At 40.7% G+C, this 15,323-nt stretch overlaps 1 protein-coding gene across 2 annotated transcripts in view; it reads left to right on the top strand.

Moving 5' to 3' along the window:
• The first annotated feature begins 6,048 nt into the window (after nucleotides 1–6,048).
• Nucleotides 6,049–15,323, top strand: part of LOC122992249 (E3 ubiquitin-protein ligase SH3RF3-like) — a 106,478-nt gene continuing 97,203 nt past the window's right edge. Inside the window, exon 1 of one of the 2 annotated variants that reach the window (XM_044366003.1) lies at nucleotides 6,049–6,826. In XM_044366003.1, coding sequence (XP_044221938.1) covers nucleotides 6,416–6,826 — 411 coding nt within the window. In that variant the 5' untranslated portion in view covers nucleotides 6,049–6,415. The remainder of the gene's footprint in view (nucleotides 6,827–15,323) is intronic. The other variant, XM_044366002.1, reaches the window with a different exon arrangement.

The raw sequence follows: 15,323 nt of genomic DNA, 5'->3' as shown, positions 1-15,323 counted from the left end.
CCTCCTGCTCTGCCTTTCCGCTGCTTCTTCTTTTCTCAGCCACAGGAAGGGTGAGATAAAAGAGGGTCTTTGAAAACACTGGGAGTCCTGTAATTACTTACACTCTCCCAATCTCTGTGTTTCTCTCTCTCTCTCCCAGTCTGTCCATATTACTCTTTTTCTCCTCATCTCCATCTTTTTCTTACTCTTTCTTGGTCACTCTCTCTCTTTTACTTCACTTTCTCTGTCCTCCTGTTCCTGATCTGTATCTTTCCCTCTTTCTCCAACCCCGTCTCCCTTTTCTCTTTACTCACTGTCACTCTATCGCTCTGTCTCCTTCCCTCCCTCCCTCCCTCCCTCCCTCCTTCTTTTAGAGGCTCATTGATGTCGATCCAGGGGCTTCCTGACTGAAAAAGAGGATGAGAGGAGAAGAGATTAGATGAGAAGAGAGGATAAAGAGGGGATGAGGAGAGGATAACAAGAAGAATGATGAGCTCTGCTGATAGAATGATGGCTGCTCCGTCACAGACCGGACAAAAACACATATTAAACAAAAACCTGTATTTACTATCATGGATGGTGTCACACGAAAACACAAACAAGAGACTCGGCATGAGGTGAAATGGGGTATAACGAGATAGGATATGTTCAGATAATAGGATGTATATGATATATAGCACAATGCAAGAGAGATAGATGAGGCATAATGTGACAAAACAAGATTAAACAAGATTAGATATGATGAAATCAGGGATTGTTTGATAAGGCAACATAACATAAGATGGTACAGGATTACTGTGTATGATCCCTGCGGGTTGTTGTAGAGTTATAGTAGTATAATAGTATAATACAAATAATTTAAATAACAAATTTATTTACGGAATGCAATGCATTTTGAATTATGTGGAGAACAACATTTATGCACCAAAAAAGATTTTGCAGATTATTCTTATCATGAATCATCTGTTAAGCATTCTTCGGAGGCCTGCAGGCTGTTTTGGCACATGTCAGCGTGTACGTTTGTTTAACTATCTCTGTCAATACTGAAAAAAGCAGGACTTAAATTAACCATTACTTATACTTTGAGCATATCCATATTTATTACCTTCACATATTGCCTTCCTGTTTTTCTGCTTTTTAATTTATTTATTTATAAGTCTGCATTTAATTATTTGTGCTAAACAAATAAGGTTAGATGTTTCATCTTTTGGTTCATATAAATTCCGTCTTAAGGTCGACATCTATTAATGTTGGAGAACAAAGTTTGAAAGATTTAGGACAGTACAGCAGCTGTCACAGACTGGCTATCCTGTTTTAACCCCCCACCCCCTCCCCTCCAACTACCACATCAAAGTACTGTTAGTTCAGAGAAGACAGCAGTCAGTGGAGGCCTAATTTGCTGCTTGCTGTAATGTAGTTGGGGTAACTTCATTTTGCAGCACGGTCATTAAAAACAAACTTCCTCAGGCTTTTCACGCCCCGAGGAGGCTCGAACTCTGGAAGGAGAAAATACGGTTCAACATTTATTCACTTTTCAAAGATGAAACCAATGCAAATGTTTTGTTTTTTTGCCAAAAGAAAAATAAATTTAGTAGCAGATATTTTTCTCAAAAGTATTTGCCAAGTTATTGTCCATGGAAAAATACGAGTTTAAACCACGCAGGATCATAAACATATTTATGCATACCAACTGTATGTTGAATCCAAAAACAAATAAACAAAAGGTGATGTCCATCACGTTACAGGTGGACACCTTATTCAAAAATATTACTGTCATACTGACACAAAAGTTTGGTGTAATGGACTTTATTTTTTTTACATATACATATATAAAAAAATTATGAAGTGAAACTTTACGTGTTCTCTCATGTCTCAAAGAACATACTCATGCTGCAAAATTGAATGTCTCCCCCCGTGCACACACATTCTCTAACTACTCTGCAACAACGAAGCAAAGAGCCGGTTGCCATGGTAACTGCCGTGTCAGCTAACCCACTTTTGCATGAACGAAGGACATTGGTCGATGAGAGAGAGGTGTGAGGTATAGGTACATAGAGATAATCAACACACACACTATATATTCATTATATTTGATTGACTTTGGCAAACTAGATTTAATATTTCTCCACAGCAGCTCATGGGAGAACTCTTGTGTTTGCTGAGGAATGATGGGATGAAAGAGAATTATTATTGATAAAGATTATGGTAATATAGCAGTGTATGAAACATAATTGATCCCTTTAGGTAAAGGTTGATGTAGAAGAAAGCAATGATATAGAGCAAAGAAAAAAAAGGAGTATAAATGCAAGCTAAAGTCATGTCAAGTTTATTTTTTATAGCTCATCAACACAAAGTCAAAATTAAATTATAGAGTAATTGCACTGCAGTAGTAATAACAATTAAGTTTGTTTATTGCAACAATATAACATAATGCAGTACAGTATGCGACAAAATGAAATAGAGAGCATACAACACTAACAGCCGATTGGAAACACTTAAAAGGCCTGACTGACTTACCTCGCCAAGCCTTTAGTAGGTTTGGCAGGGGAGCTGCTCAGCATGCAATAACGTGCCAAAATGAAACTATTTATTGACAAGGTAATGAAAATGAGATTTAAAAAAACAGGTAAGACAATAATATACAAAATGTGGCACAAAGACAGGACTTTAGTCAACTACGTCAGCGCTAGCATCCACAAAACCTGCAACCTGCAAACCAACACAAATGACAACTATGTAGAAACTATGTAGAGTTCATCACTAGATTTTGTTCATATGCATTACTTAAGTGTGTATCACTATTGGACTAATCTCACAGATTTAACCCTTGTATCTCCAAAATGCTAGTTACCATCCCCGACTTCAGACGTCTACTCTTTAACCAGCGTCCACCTTTTGTCTGTTATTGACAGCAATGTGTCCTACAGGAAGTTATGAATATACTGCATAAATGTATTGAGGGAATTTTCATCCAATAATCATTTTTTGTTTGCTTCTCCCTGTGGTTCTCCTCTAATTCTGCATCGTTGGCTGTGGAGAATTGTATTAAGCAGATGAAACACACTGGGCATAAGACATGAGCGGGTATGATAAAGAGAAAGAGAGAGAGAGACACCATGAGTTTGGGCTTGTTGCCAGCACTTGTGGGCCGCTGCGCGACTGAGGCATTCAAAATCAGGGCTTGACAACAACAACACACACATATTTTTGGTGGCTGAATGACTATAGCATTGCAATGTTCTGCAGCTATGGGGCCACAAATAGACCTATAAGAAATGGCAGGTCTCTGTAGATGAAATGCGAGGGAAGCTTCCTCTCACAACTGAGCGGAAAAAGTGAAAAAAAAGTCTTGCAGTTACTCCATTGTTGGTGCAATACACTTGACCTTCAATTGATTTTAGATTTTTTCCGCTGCAGTCATGAGTAGGAGCTCCTCATACATCTGATTTTCTTTAGATTTTGGGGGCTGTTATTTAGCATTTCTAGTCAATATAAAATATTCACTAGTAATATTTCCTATTTTGATTTGTGTGGCTGCATATCACATATGAACATCAGCAAGATGTAAATTAGTTAGTGCTTCAGTCTCATTTCAGTTTAATCACTAGGCCATATTTCATTTTGTTATGTGTATTTTAACTACCTTGTCTGAACCTTCATTCAGGCCCTCTATTAAAGTATATGTGTACATGTACAAATGTGTATATGTTTTAATAGCACAATATTGCCAAAACTTTTGCAATACTGTGACTTCAATGTCAATGAAATATTAAGTATAAAATGTAAAGTAAGTCAGTGTCTAATCATTGTAAATGTTGTGGTTGCACACAGCACACACCCTCATTCTTTCTTACTCTTTGTCTAAGCAGTCCACCCTCTGCTTTTCGTCGTGGGTGGTAAATAGTGGGCCCACCCCTCATCCAGGAAGGCGTCACTTAAGTCACACACTCACACACACACACACACAGACACACACACACACACACAGACACACACGCACACACACACACACACACACACACACACACACACACACACACACAGACACACACGCACACACACACACACACACACACACACACAGGGACAAGCACATACACTGCCTATCCCTCTGGGGGCTGAGTGTGAGAGCAAAGCAGGTCTGAACAGGTGGACAGGCAAAGCAAATCTGCAGAAACAACACACACACACACACACCAACACTCACACACACTAACACTCACACACAATGCCCTCTCCTTTATCTCTGTTGTGTCCATCAAATTGCTCATAATGGTGTTTATCCTCAAGGACCTGCTCAGTGGAAATGCTGCAGTTTTTATAGCAAAAAAGATCTGCATGCCATCTGTACATACATCTGTGGCTGCTAATATTATGTCTGTGAACACAAAGTGTACCTGAAGATACTTTATAATGGCATGTTGTGTTTTCTGTGGTTACATATTAATCCTGTATTATGGCTTTTAGTACTACAATAATGATTGTTTTTAGCTTTGTGACTAACATTACTTTTTCTTCCTTTCCTATCAACTGTGTTGTGTATCTGTTGATCTGGATGGCAAACAGCTGCACAATTGCCCTTATAGGGATAAAGTTGTATTGAATTGAATAATACATTTAATGTAAAATTTTGTCTCACGTTGTTTATCATTTGAATCACTAATAATTCTGGGATTACCAACTGTGTGTCTTTAATCTCTATATAATGGGAAATTGCAAAAAGCACTGAACGAAAGCTGGAGAAACAAAAGAGAACCAACTGATGACCACCAGGCGTCGCCAGAAACCACCATTTCCCAAAGCATGGCCGTAGTTACTGAGGTAAAAAGGATGTCTGCACCTATCTGTTGAGTATCACAAGGTGAGATATTGTCACTTTAACTCTGATGTAGTGCTCTTTGTAGATGTACATAATACCAGAAAGCCAAAGAAAATTAAATGAAAACAAGCTGAAATCTAATTGGATTGAAATCTAGTATAACATATTGTGCTTTTAATGACTTACATGATATTTGCATCTGCTTGTCTTTGTGAGCAAGAGTGATGATAAAGATCAGCCTTCCAAGAACCTCTCAGGGTGTTGGAAGGGTGTGATACCAGTCCTCAGTTTCTTTTTTCAACCAGTCTATGAGAAGGTGTGAGAAGAGAGAGAGAGAGAGAGAAAAAAAACTGGCTGGTAACAATTGAGCGACTGCCTGTCTCTAGTGGTTGAAACTCAAATCACACAGCGAGAACGCAGCCTGTCTTCACCTGGTCACCAGGTTTGTCTGCATCTGCCTGTCTCAGTGTTTTCTTCACCTTTGTTATCAGCCATAGTTGTGAGATCGAGGCAGGGCCGGATCTAGTACATTCAATGCCCTAGGCAAGCCCCCACCCCACCAAAAACAACTTAGCTAACAAACAATAATAATAAATAATTTATCATGTGCCGTTTTTCCTAAACAATTACAAATTCACCAGCGAGTACACGTGTACTTGTGTACATGTTTCCAATCCTAATTTGGACAGCCAGATACATTCCAACCCATAATAAACACACACACACACACACACACACACACACACACACACACACACACACACAAACACACTTTTTGACAGGGTTAGTGCGAGAGAACGATAATATTTTGACTGGGTTAGTGAGAGGTAATGTTAACCTTTTAATGGTAACGTAGTGTAGTCTAACATTGTTTACGTTGTTTAAAGTTGTCGTCTTTGCACTGCATCCCATATATACTCCACTCGATCACAGCCATCAGTGTTCTAGCTAGCATGTCTTGACTGTGATGATCACTCATTGATGAACACATTTAGATAGCAGTTGATTTTGTTTTGTGTTTTCAATAGCTCAGGTCAGGTGGTCTTTGTAATTGTGTGAAAATGTGGTTGGGTTGATTTTTCTTTTTTGGTACAAATTTGATTTCCTGGTTTCCCTCAGTGTTTGTAGCCTATTTTCAGATGGTGTTAAATGAGCCTCAGTACTAGTCGACTGAGGGGTCCCTCTCTCTCTCTCTCTCTCTCTCTCTCTCTCTCTCTCTCTCTCTCTCTCTCTCTCTCAGTCTTTATCAATCTGTCTCTGGGGCGTGCGCGCGCGCCGCAATTCTGCTCGGCGCGCGGATGATGATGATGAGAGCGTGACCTCACCGCTTTCTGCACAGCTGCTGGAGAGAGAGAGAGAGAGCGAGAGAGAGAGGGGGAGATACACACACATACAGAGAGAGAAACGGAAACACGTTGAGGGAGACAGAGAAGAGAAGTACAGAACAGCGGAGAATATTCAGAAGAGGTAACTGTTCGGTGCTCCGGGGACTCCGTTGAGGGGCGTCCGTTTGGCTGCTTCCCACCGGTTTGCCTCCCAGAATGATCTGTGCTCCCGGTTCATTTCTACGGTACAAGAACCAGTCGCTGCGGCGTCCCCACAGACAGTGAAGCCCAGATGCTCACCCTCTCCGCCGACATGGACGAGTCTTCGTCGCTGCTGGATCTGCTGGAGTGCTCGGTGTGCCTGGAGCGCCTGGACACCACCGCCAAGGTGCTGCCGTGCCAGCACACCTTCTGCCGCCGCTGCCTGGAGAACATCGTCAGCTCTAGGAACGAGCTCCGCTGTCCGGAGTGTCGCATCCTGGTGGACTGCGGGGTGGACGACCTCCCGGCTAACATCCTCCTGGTCCGCCTCCTGGACGGCATCAAGCAGCGGCCCCAGCGAGGGAACGGAGGAGGAGGAGGCAGCAGCAGGCAGTCCCTGGCCGGGGGCTCGCTGCAGGGGTACGCAGCCGGGATATCCGCTTCTCCCCCGGGCAGTGCGATCAGAGAGCTGCCTGTAGCCACCAGGAGCTCCCCTGTAAAGGTGGGTTACTTTCTCACCATCCACAATGTGTGCCAGCCTCTACCTCTACAGAACACCAAACACCCAAACTATGTTCCCAAACTCATTTTATTAACCCATGTTTATTCACAAAACACACACTCCTAACGTTTTGCAAATGCTTTGGAGCTCCTTTTTCTATGCAACATACTGTTATTGCAACATAATGGCAACTTTAAAGATCCGTTCTCTGTGCGCTACTGCCCAGTATCGCAGCAGTATTTTTGATGGGAGAACATTTTGAGGACAATTATATTGTACAGCTGAATTCCTCACTGTTTATCTCTCTTTATGTTCAGGGGAACAGTGTGTTCAGCATGCCATCTGCACAGATACCCAGCTGCTGTATGGTTATGGTTTCATAGATGAAAATTTATATGCTCTGAATGTTCACACAGTGAGACTGATTGCAGCATAGATTGCTTGATAACTGAGATGAATCAAAAACTTGGTAACTGAGTCCAAGTTATGGAACATGGACACAGAAATGGAGCAGAAAGAAGCATTTCTTCACCATAAGATTTAATTGAATGGAACAGCAGAATTGCATTGCTTTGGTTTTTATTATATTGTTGTTGTTGATGACTTGACTGATGTATATTGTTGTCTATGCATTGTTTTGTCAAATTATCACCAGTCTTGTGCCAGTAGAACCCCCTACTGCTTTGGCATCATAATGAGGGTTCCCCCCCCCCTGTGATGCCACTGAGGTATTAAACTCAAGTGTCTGAGCGAGTGAGAGGATGAGAGATATAGAAACAGACTTAGAGGGTCACCTGTCTGTGTTAATGTTGTTGCTATAGTCCTGGTGAAGCCCACACAGGCTGCAGCAGTGAAAGGTTTCGTAAGCTAAGCTCAATGGGTGAGGAATGAGGAGCCTTGTTTACTTGCTATGCAGTGCGTTCAATGCATTGTCTTGAAGCTGTTATGTGGCAATGAGACAGAGAATGTGATATCATCAGCACTGTGCTGCACAAAAATGCTGTTGATATTCCAATGCAGTCTAAAAAATTGCACAAAAAACTTGTGGCAGCTGCGGTGAGATAGAAATACCTAGTTTATTGCAGTTGATATCAGATATGTCCAAGAAGCTGCAGGATTTTTTAAAACAATGTTGTCTGACCAGCAGTAAGTTCAGTATGAAATGATATGAAACGAAGAAATGCAAGCAGATCCTCCCATTTGAGAACAATAGGAAATGCTGGATTCGTTCTCATTTGCATGAGACACAATAGTTGTGATGACTCACTTGATTGGCAGAGTTTTTCTCACTTTTTTCCTTGAAAGAAAGCCAAGATTGCCAGACTCAATACTTCTTGTTGTAACTTGTTAAGGTGGATGTACTGTATTTGTCTAAGCTGATCTCATCAGGCAAGCTAGCCATTGATTGAAGCAGTGGAGCGCTTTGGTGTGATGAAGTGCAGCACCAGTGAGCAGTCACTCATTCATGGCGATGAACAGCGATTCAAACCCTCAGTGACATTTCCACTAACACTTAACACTCCATTTCAATTCACCCAATAAACTTTACTTTCCCCTACAGAGCAATTCTGATGTCTGGTGCATAAAGAAAAACAGCACACACACACAAAAGAGATACACTGCAATACAGGGTTTTAACATCAGTATCAGAATTAGATTTATTGCCATGTGGGTAATTAGGTAACATACAAAGAGTTTGTCTTGAAGTTGTTGTGGTGCGTAGCAGTCAGAAATATACACAAAATCAAGAAATCTTAAATAATATATATATAAAAAAGAATTTACAATAGAGGAAACATGTCAAATATAAAATATATTCTGATGTGAGGAGCAGTTACAGATTAGATTTTAAATATTAAACAGAAAAGAATGAGATGAATGTACAGGATACATTATTTATAATAAAATTTTGCGGTGCGTTAATGTAACGCGCCACAATCAAAAGTCACTGATGTGCAAATGGGAGGTCGTGGGGTGTTACGTTAATATAACGTGTGATGTCGACGGGGGCTGCAGATGGGAAGAACTGTTCTTGTGGTCTGAGGTTCTGGTCTCAACAGACCTCAGCTTCTTGGAAGGAGGAGTGCCGCAAAAAGTTTATGTGGGAGGGGTCGCCCACGATCTTTCCTGCTGGCCTCGGTGTCCCGGAGGCGTGCAGATCCTGGAGGGACGGCAGGTCGCAGCCGATCACCTTTTGGGCACAGCGGATGATACGCTGCAGTCTGCCCTTGTCCTTGACAGTTGCAGCGGCGTAACAGATGGTGATGGTGATGGAGGAGGAGAGGATGGACTCGGTGATGGCGGTGTAGAAGTGCACCATCATTGGCTTTGGCATGTTGAACTTATTTAGCTGCTGCAGGAAGTACATCCTCTGCTGAGCCTTCTTGGTTAGACCGCTGATGTTCTGCTCCCTCTGGTCCTGGCGGATGATGGTTCCCAGAAAGCTGATGGACTCCACAGTGTCGACTGGGGAGTCACACAGGGTGATGGGGGCGGGTTAACATTAGTCATATGTTTAGACTGAAGCTCCCTTTTTTAATGCAACTATTTACTTTTTCAACAACTTATCAACTTATCAGTTTAGCACTACTCACAGGATGTGAAGTGAAGTCTTAAGAAGCCTTACAGAGGGAGAGAGCATGCATATGAGCGCATTCGAGCTGCAACAATTAATTGATTAGTCAATAGATATAATATTTTCTGGTTCGAGCTTCTCAAGTGTGATGATTTGCAGTTTTTTCTTTGTCATGTATGCAGTAAATTGAATATCTTAAAGAAATCAAGAGTGCAATTTTTCACTGTTTTTTAACATTTCATTGACTAAATGATTAATTGATTAACTGAGAAATTTGGGCAGATGACTTGATTATGAAAATAATCGATAGTTGCAGCCCTAGATTGTATACACACACTTAAGCACAATAATATACAGAGTTCACACTCCGGCTTTAGTCGGGGTCAGTCTGTGTTTGTTTTAGGGCCCCATCGAGAGAGCACTTCACTGTGGGTGTAGCCTTTATTACCAATGAACACACACATACAAACACTGATACGTGTACGCACACACACCTATAACCCATTACCCCCTGCAATCCCCTGCAGCCACTTTGCCCAAGTCTTCTCCAGGCTCTCTTGGGACCGGAGCTTGGTGATGAAAGTGTGAATTAATCTACTCTAACAGGGGGGTATTGTGTGTGAGCGTGTGTGTGTGTGTGTGTGTGCATGCCTATTTCGACATGTACCCCCCCCCCCGCACATAAAGAAAGCAGGGGTCTTGAAGAGGGAGTTAAATCTGACACACTCATGTGGTACCGCCACACACACACACACACACACACACTTATTGAAGGAGTCAAACAGGTCAAACAGAACACTACGTCAGGTATTAAGGTTGTAGATGAATGTGTTGCTATGGAAATAGAAGAAGAGGCAGACTTGCTGAGTCAGCAGCAAGAACAGCTTTTCCCTTCGCTGTTTGTGCTCTTTGGGCTTCTGATCATTTTCTAGCACTCTAAAATACGTGCCTAGAAAAAAATCTTAACAGAAAAAAATAATAATTGGCAGACATACTTCAGGAATATTTCATATAACCTGTCTTGTGCTATTTTGAATCAGGCACTGAAGTGAAGTGCTCAGTAGGATTGTATGGCAGGATTTTTTTTTTCTCTAGGTTTTGGTTGTTGCTCTTTCCTCAACTAGGAAATGTAGCCTGTTAGCGGTTGATGACTTTGACAACCCATTATAGTCCCTCACTTGTCATGCTGTACATTTAGCTGTTGCAGAGATGACTCGCCACTTGTTCCCCTGTTTCGAAGACAGCAGCGCGAAGACACGTACAGTCCGCAAACAGATGAGGTGTTTTAATAATGTAACAATGTTGTGTAAACAGAATAATGTGACTGGAATACATTTGTGTGAAAATTTGTGTTTTTTTCCCAGTCAGACAAGATGCTCATTATGAACCAGTCTCAGTCAATCTGTCTATCAATTGTGCTGCCTGTCCTCATATGATGCTTATATGATGGTTGAGTCATGGTAGAATAACATGTTCAACTCACATGGACGTGTATTCCTGTCTTTGCACTGACTTAGTATGTCATTGTACTTCGTCTAAAATTTGCTTTGCCTTCTGTCTGAGCACGCAGTTACTGCGGGGTACTGTTTAAATTTATGTGATCTGATTTAGAGCTGCAACAATTAGCCGATTAATTGATTTGTCAATCAAAAGAAAATTAATTGGCTATGATTTTGATAATGGATTAATCAGATTTTTCAAGCAAACATTTGATGGTTTCAGCTTCTCAAATGTAAATATTTTCTGTGCTTCTTTGTCGTGTATGGCAGTAAATATTTTACGGTTCTGGACTGTTAGTCAGACCAAACAAACAAATTGAAGACACTGTGGGCTCTGAGAAATTATGAATGCCAATTTTTCTTTTTTTTCCTTTTTAACATTTAATTGATTACTCAGAAAAATTAAAAAACAAATATTTGATGATGAAAATAATCATTAGTTTCATCCCTAATCTGGTTTAGATTCTGTTTCAGATCTTGCTGATCAGTTCTGTTTTTTAAACAATACATGTTTTGATTCTTGGCCTGTTATTAAAGCCACATTTATTGTTGGCAGATTGAGGCTGCCATTACCAGTCATTTTCCCATAAACGACAACATATTGTATTTTGTGCTTCTTTTTTGTTAAATGGTAAAATAGAGTGGAGTGTGGCACAGTAGAGCAGATCACTGTCTCCTGACATTACACTGATGAAGGATGTGATTATTTTCCACATTATTCCAGGTCTTCAGTAACATCACAATAGCTGATACTGTACACATACTGCACTGTAATGATGGGGACTGTTCCTGCTGCTAAGACGGTTATGTTTTTAATCATGTCTGTTCGTTTGTCAGCTGGATATCCCACAAATGTTGAATGTTAGGCCATGGTCAAGGCCAAGGATAAAGTCATTAGTTGTAAAAGTATTTTTAAACATTGTGAGAGTGTCAAACTGACGTGTAAGACATACTGTCACATGCATGCAATGGTTCTCATACATCAGTATATATGTATTCTTCTGCAGATCAATCCATCCATTCAGTCTTTTACAATTTTAACATTAACATCTAAAGGACTGCACCACTGGTGGAAGAATTCACTGTCTAAGTGCTTTCTAATATATGTATTAATTTCCACGATTACAAGTTAAACAGTTCAAAATGAGTCTTCTTCCTGTTTTAGTTGCAGCTCTGTCTTTGTGCCATATGTCATTCCTGCACATTTCCTGCTAAATCTTGGCCCAAGCCAAAATGGAATGAACACATACAGAGCAATACATTCATAGAAACAATTTACACTGTGACGGTCTCATTTTTGCACAATACACCGTGCTGTCAAAACATATTTGAGAATGATGTATAAAGATAAATGTCCTGGTCTTCGGTACTTTGAAACAAGTACACCTCCAGACAGTGGAGAAACTGAGGTGCAGTCTGAGTGCTTTAGATTAGCATAACAGGCAGCCACATAGAAATCTGTTGGATACAAAGCTTTTAGTTCTTAGAGAAGATGCAAAGTTTTAAAACAGGCTTATATTCAAGACTGGATATAAGTGAGCCATTAAAATGTAATTATATCAGTACCAAACAACAAATGTGGTGGATGATTTACTGATTCATGATTTTTTCCTGGCATTGGCTGGCCGGTTTTGGCAGATTCTGTGTGTCCTCCTGCTATGTACTGTATTGTTGGTCTCAGAGGTTGTTATAGAGACTAATAGAGGTATCCAGGTATCTTTTTGTCTATTCATCATCAGTCAAGGATAGGTTATTACAAGTGTTTGTGTGAGGATTCATCGCTGAATGCTGCATATATCTTGAATTTTGATCTTTTTAATGTTCAAACAAGAACAGGAATCCGATATATTCTGCACATTATGTTCTTGTCAGAGACAGACCACCATGATGGGACTCTATAGAGCTCTGCCAATCAAAATATCGGTATGTCATGATCAAAATCAATGTTAAGAGTTTCTGGTAGACACGTAGTCTGTATTTATCAAATATGTATTCAGGCAAACTGCAAGATATCCATCACATCATTGGGTATATTGATATCAGCTCTCACAATCTGAGCACACAGTTTTATCATTAGATCGTCATCAAATACTGCTAGTCTGTTTCCACGTATTGCAGGACTTCAACCCTTGATCTTCTCCCTTACCTGTATTTAACCTGGGGCTGCTGTGGTGACGTCTGAGGTTACCATGGTGACAAACAGTAGCAACAATGCCACCTGCTTTTATCTCTGGAGTGAGACATTGCTTTGCCCTGTCATTCCCATGTGTCTGTTTTATGTGTGTGTGTGTGTGTGTGTGTGTGTGTGTGTGTGTGTGTGTAAGGATTAGGTTGGGAGTTCAAAAAAGGAAATGGCCCGTTACCAATCCCTGTAATGAGCCTTTGAACCAGTGTCTTTTGAATTACAGCGCAAGAGCACACACAACACCCGACTTTAACCTAACCTTAAAGGGGACATATCATTCTTTTTGTAATTTTTTGTTATTCTTATGCTGTTTTGATGTTGGATATCTATGTTAAACATGGTCAAAGGTCCAAAACTTGAGGTGGATGTATGTAAAAATGCTTCCTGAAAGTCAAAAGTCAGGACTTCAACCTGCTCTGAACGCTTCATTTGCAATGTTATTCCTACCTCCTCCCCACGATGATGTCAGGTTGTTTGCGCATGCCCACAAATGGCCGTCCGTTCCATAGCTTTTGTTGCTAAGGTTGCTCCATGGGTTATTTGAATTGTCCGCTCTCATATTTCAGATCGGATTCCAGCTCAAACGTGTATGGATGTGTTTGAGAAGTTTCCATTTTGAATAAAGAACAAGAAAAATAAGGGAAATTCTGCTACTATTGTTTATTGATAATACCGAGGGGCAGCTTCTTGAAGCTAACCAATCAGAACAGAGTGGGCTCATCGGGAGGGGGGCCTTAAAGAGGCAGGAGCTAAAATGACCTGTTTCAGAAAGAGGCCGAAGGGCTGCATAAAAAGCCAGTATAAAATAAATAAGGAGTTTTTAGAAACTGTAAATCATGCAAAGATATTCCAGTAGAGACCCAGAATATAAATAAAGACCTGGAAATGTGCATAATATGTCCCCTTTAATTCCACCCTTAACCCTAAAGCCAAGCCTTTTAAGAACCAGCGGCCCTTTGAAGAAGTAGAATTGACAAAAATGTCATCACTTTCCAAAAATCCTTACTGTCAAGGTCTAAAACTCAAAATTGGTCCTCACAAACATAGATAATACAAAAGCACAGGCACATATACACATGCACATGCACACAATCTCTCATGCAGTCACATTTCCTGCTCTACAGCTCCATTGCTCCGTTCATAGTTAATTTTCATATCTTCCACACCTTTACAATAACACAGTATGAGAAAGGCTCATTTTTCTTTGTTTCTTCACACACACACACGAACACACAAACACACACACACACACACACACACACACACTCAGAAACAGACATGCATGCACATTCATTCACATTCATTAGTGTTATAAACTGCTCATCTCTGGCAGTAAACAACAAGCTCTCAGTCATTACCTCTACATTACCCCCTCACTTCATAAATACTGAACGAAGGCGTGCTGTATATGCACACGCACGCACACGCACACACACACACACGGACACGCAAAAAGAATCCATCCTCTCATGTCTGAGAATATCTCTCTGGACACATTTTTCTCTTAAAGCATGTATGTGTGTATGAGCATAAGATCTCTGTGCTAATGTACACACATTGCCATTCTTTACTCATTCTTTCTCATCTTCCTCGCTTTTTCTCTAAGGTTCATGCGAAGGCAACTTAATTAATTTCAGTGATACTACATAATGAAACTTCCCTCCACACACACACACACACACACACACACACACACAAATGCGTGTACTGCCACTGAAGGAGTAGTTAAAACTAGATGACTGCTCTGTGCCTCCTGGGATGTCTTGGCAATTATGCTTTTATGTGTGTGTGTGTTTATGTGTGTCCACAACTTTGCACTTGTGTGTGTGTATGGGAGCACATAGTATGCATTCATCTGTTTCCATGCTTGTTTATTTGTTTACTAGTTATATTTTTCTCAACACCAGGCAAAATTGGATTTTGAATGGATTGCAATGAGGCAGCCCACAGCCAGTATTCAGTGTCTCGTCGTTTAAAGGGAACACATTATGCTTTTTGGGATTTTCTGTTATTTTTATACTGTTATGATGTCGGATGTCTGTTTTAAACATGGTCAAAGTTCCAAAACTTGAGTTTAACATATGTAAAATGCTCCCTGCAAGTCAAAAGCCCAGGTTTCAACCTGCTCTGAAGGCTTCATTTGCCATGTTACCTCTCCTTCCTCCTTGTGTTGACGTCAGTTTGTTTGTGCATCCCTGCAAACGGCTGTTTCTGTTATGTAGCCTTAGTTGTTAAGGT

Source organism: Thunnus albacares, chromosome 11 (genome assembly GCF_914725855.1).
Source record: "Thunnus albacares chromosome 11, fThuAlb1.1, whole genome shotgun sequence".
Taxonomy (NCBI): Eukaryota; Metazoa; Chordata; class Actinopteri; order Scombriformes; family Scombridae; genus Thunnus; species Thunnus albacares.
This window is presented reverse-complemented; position numbering and strand designations above follow the sequence as displayed.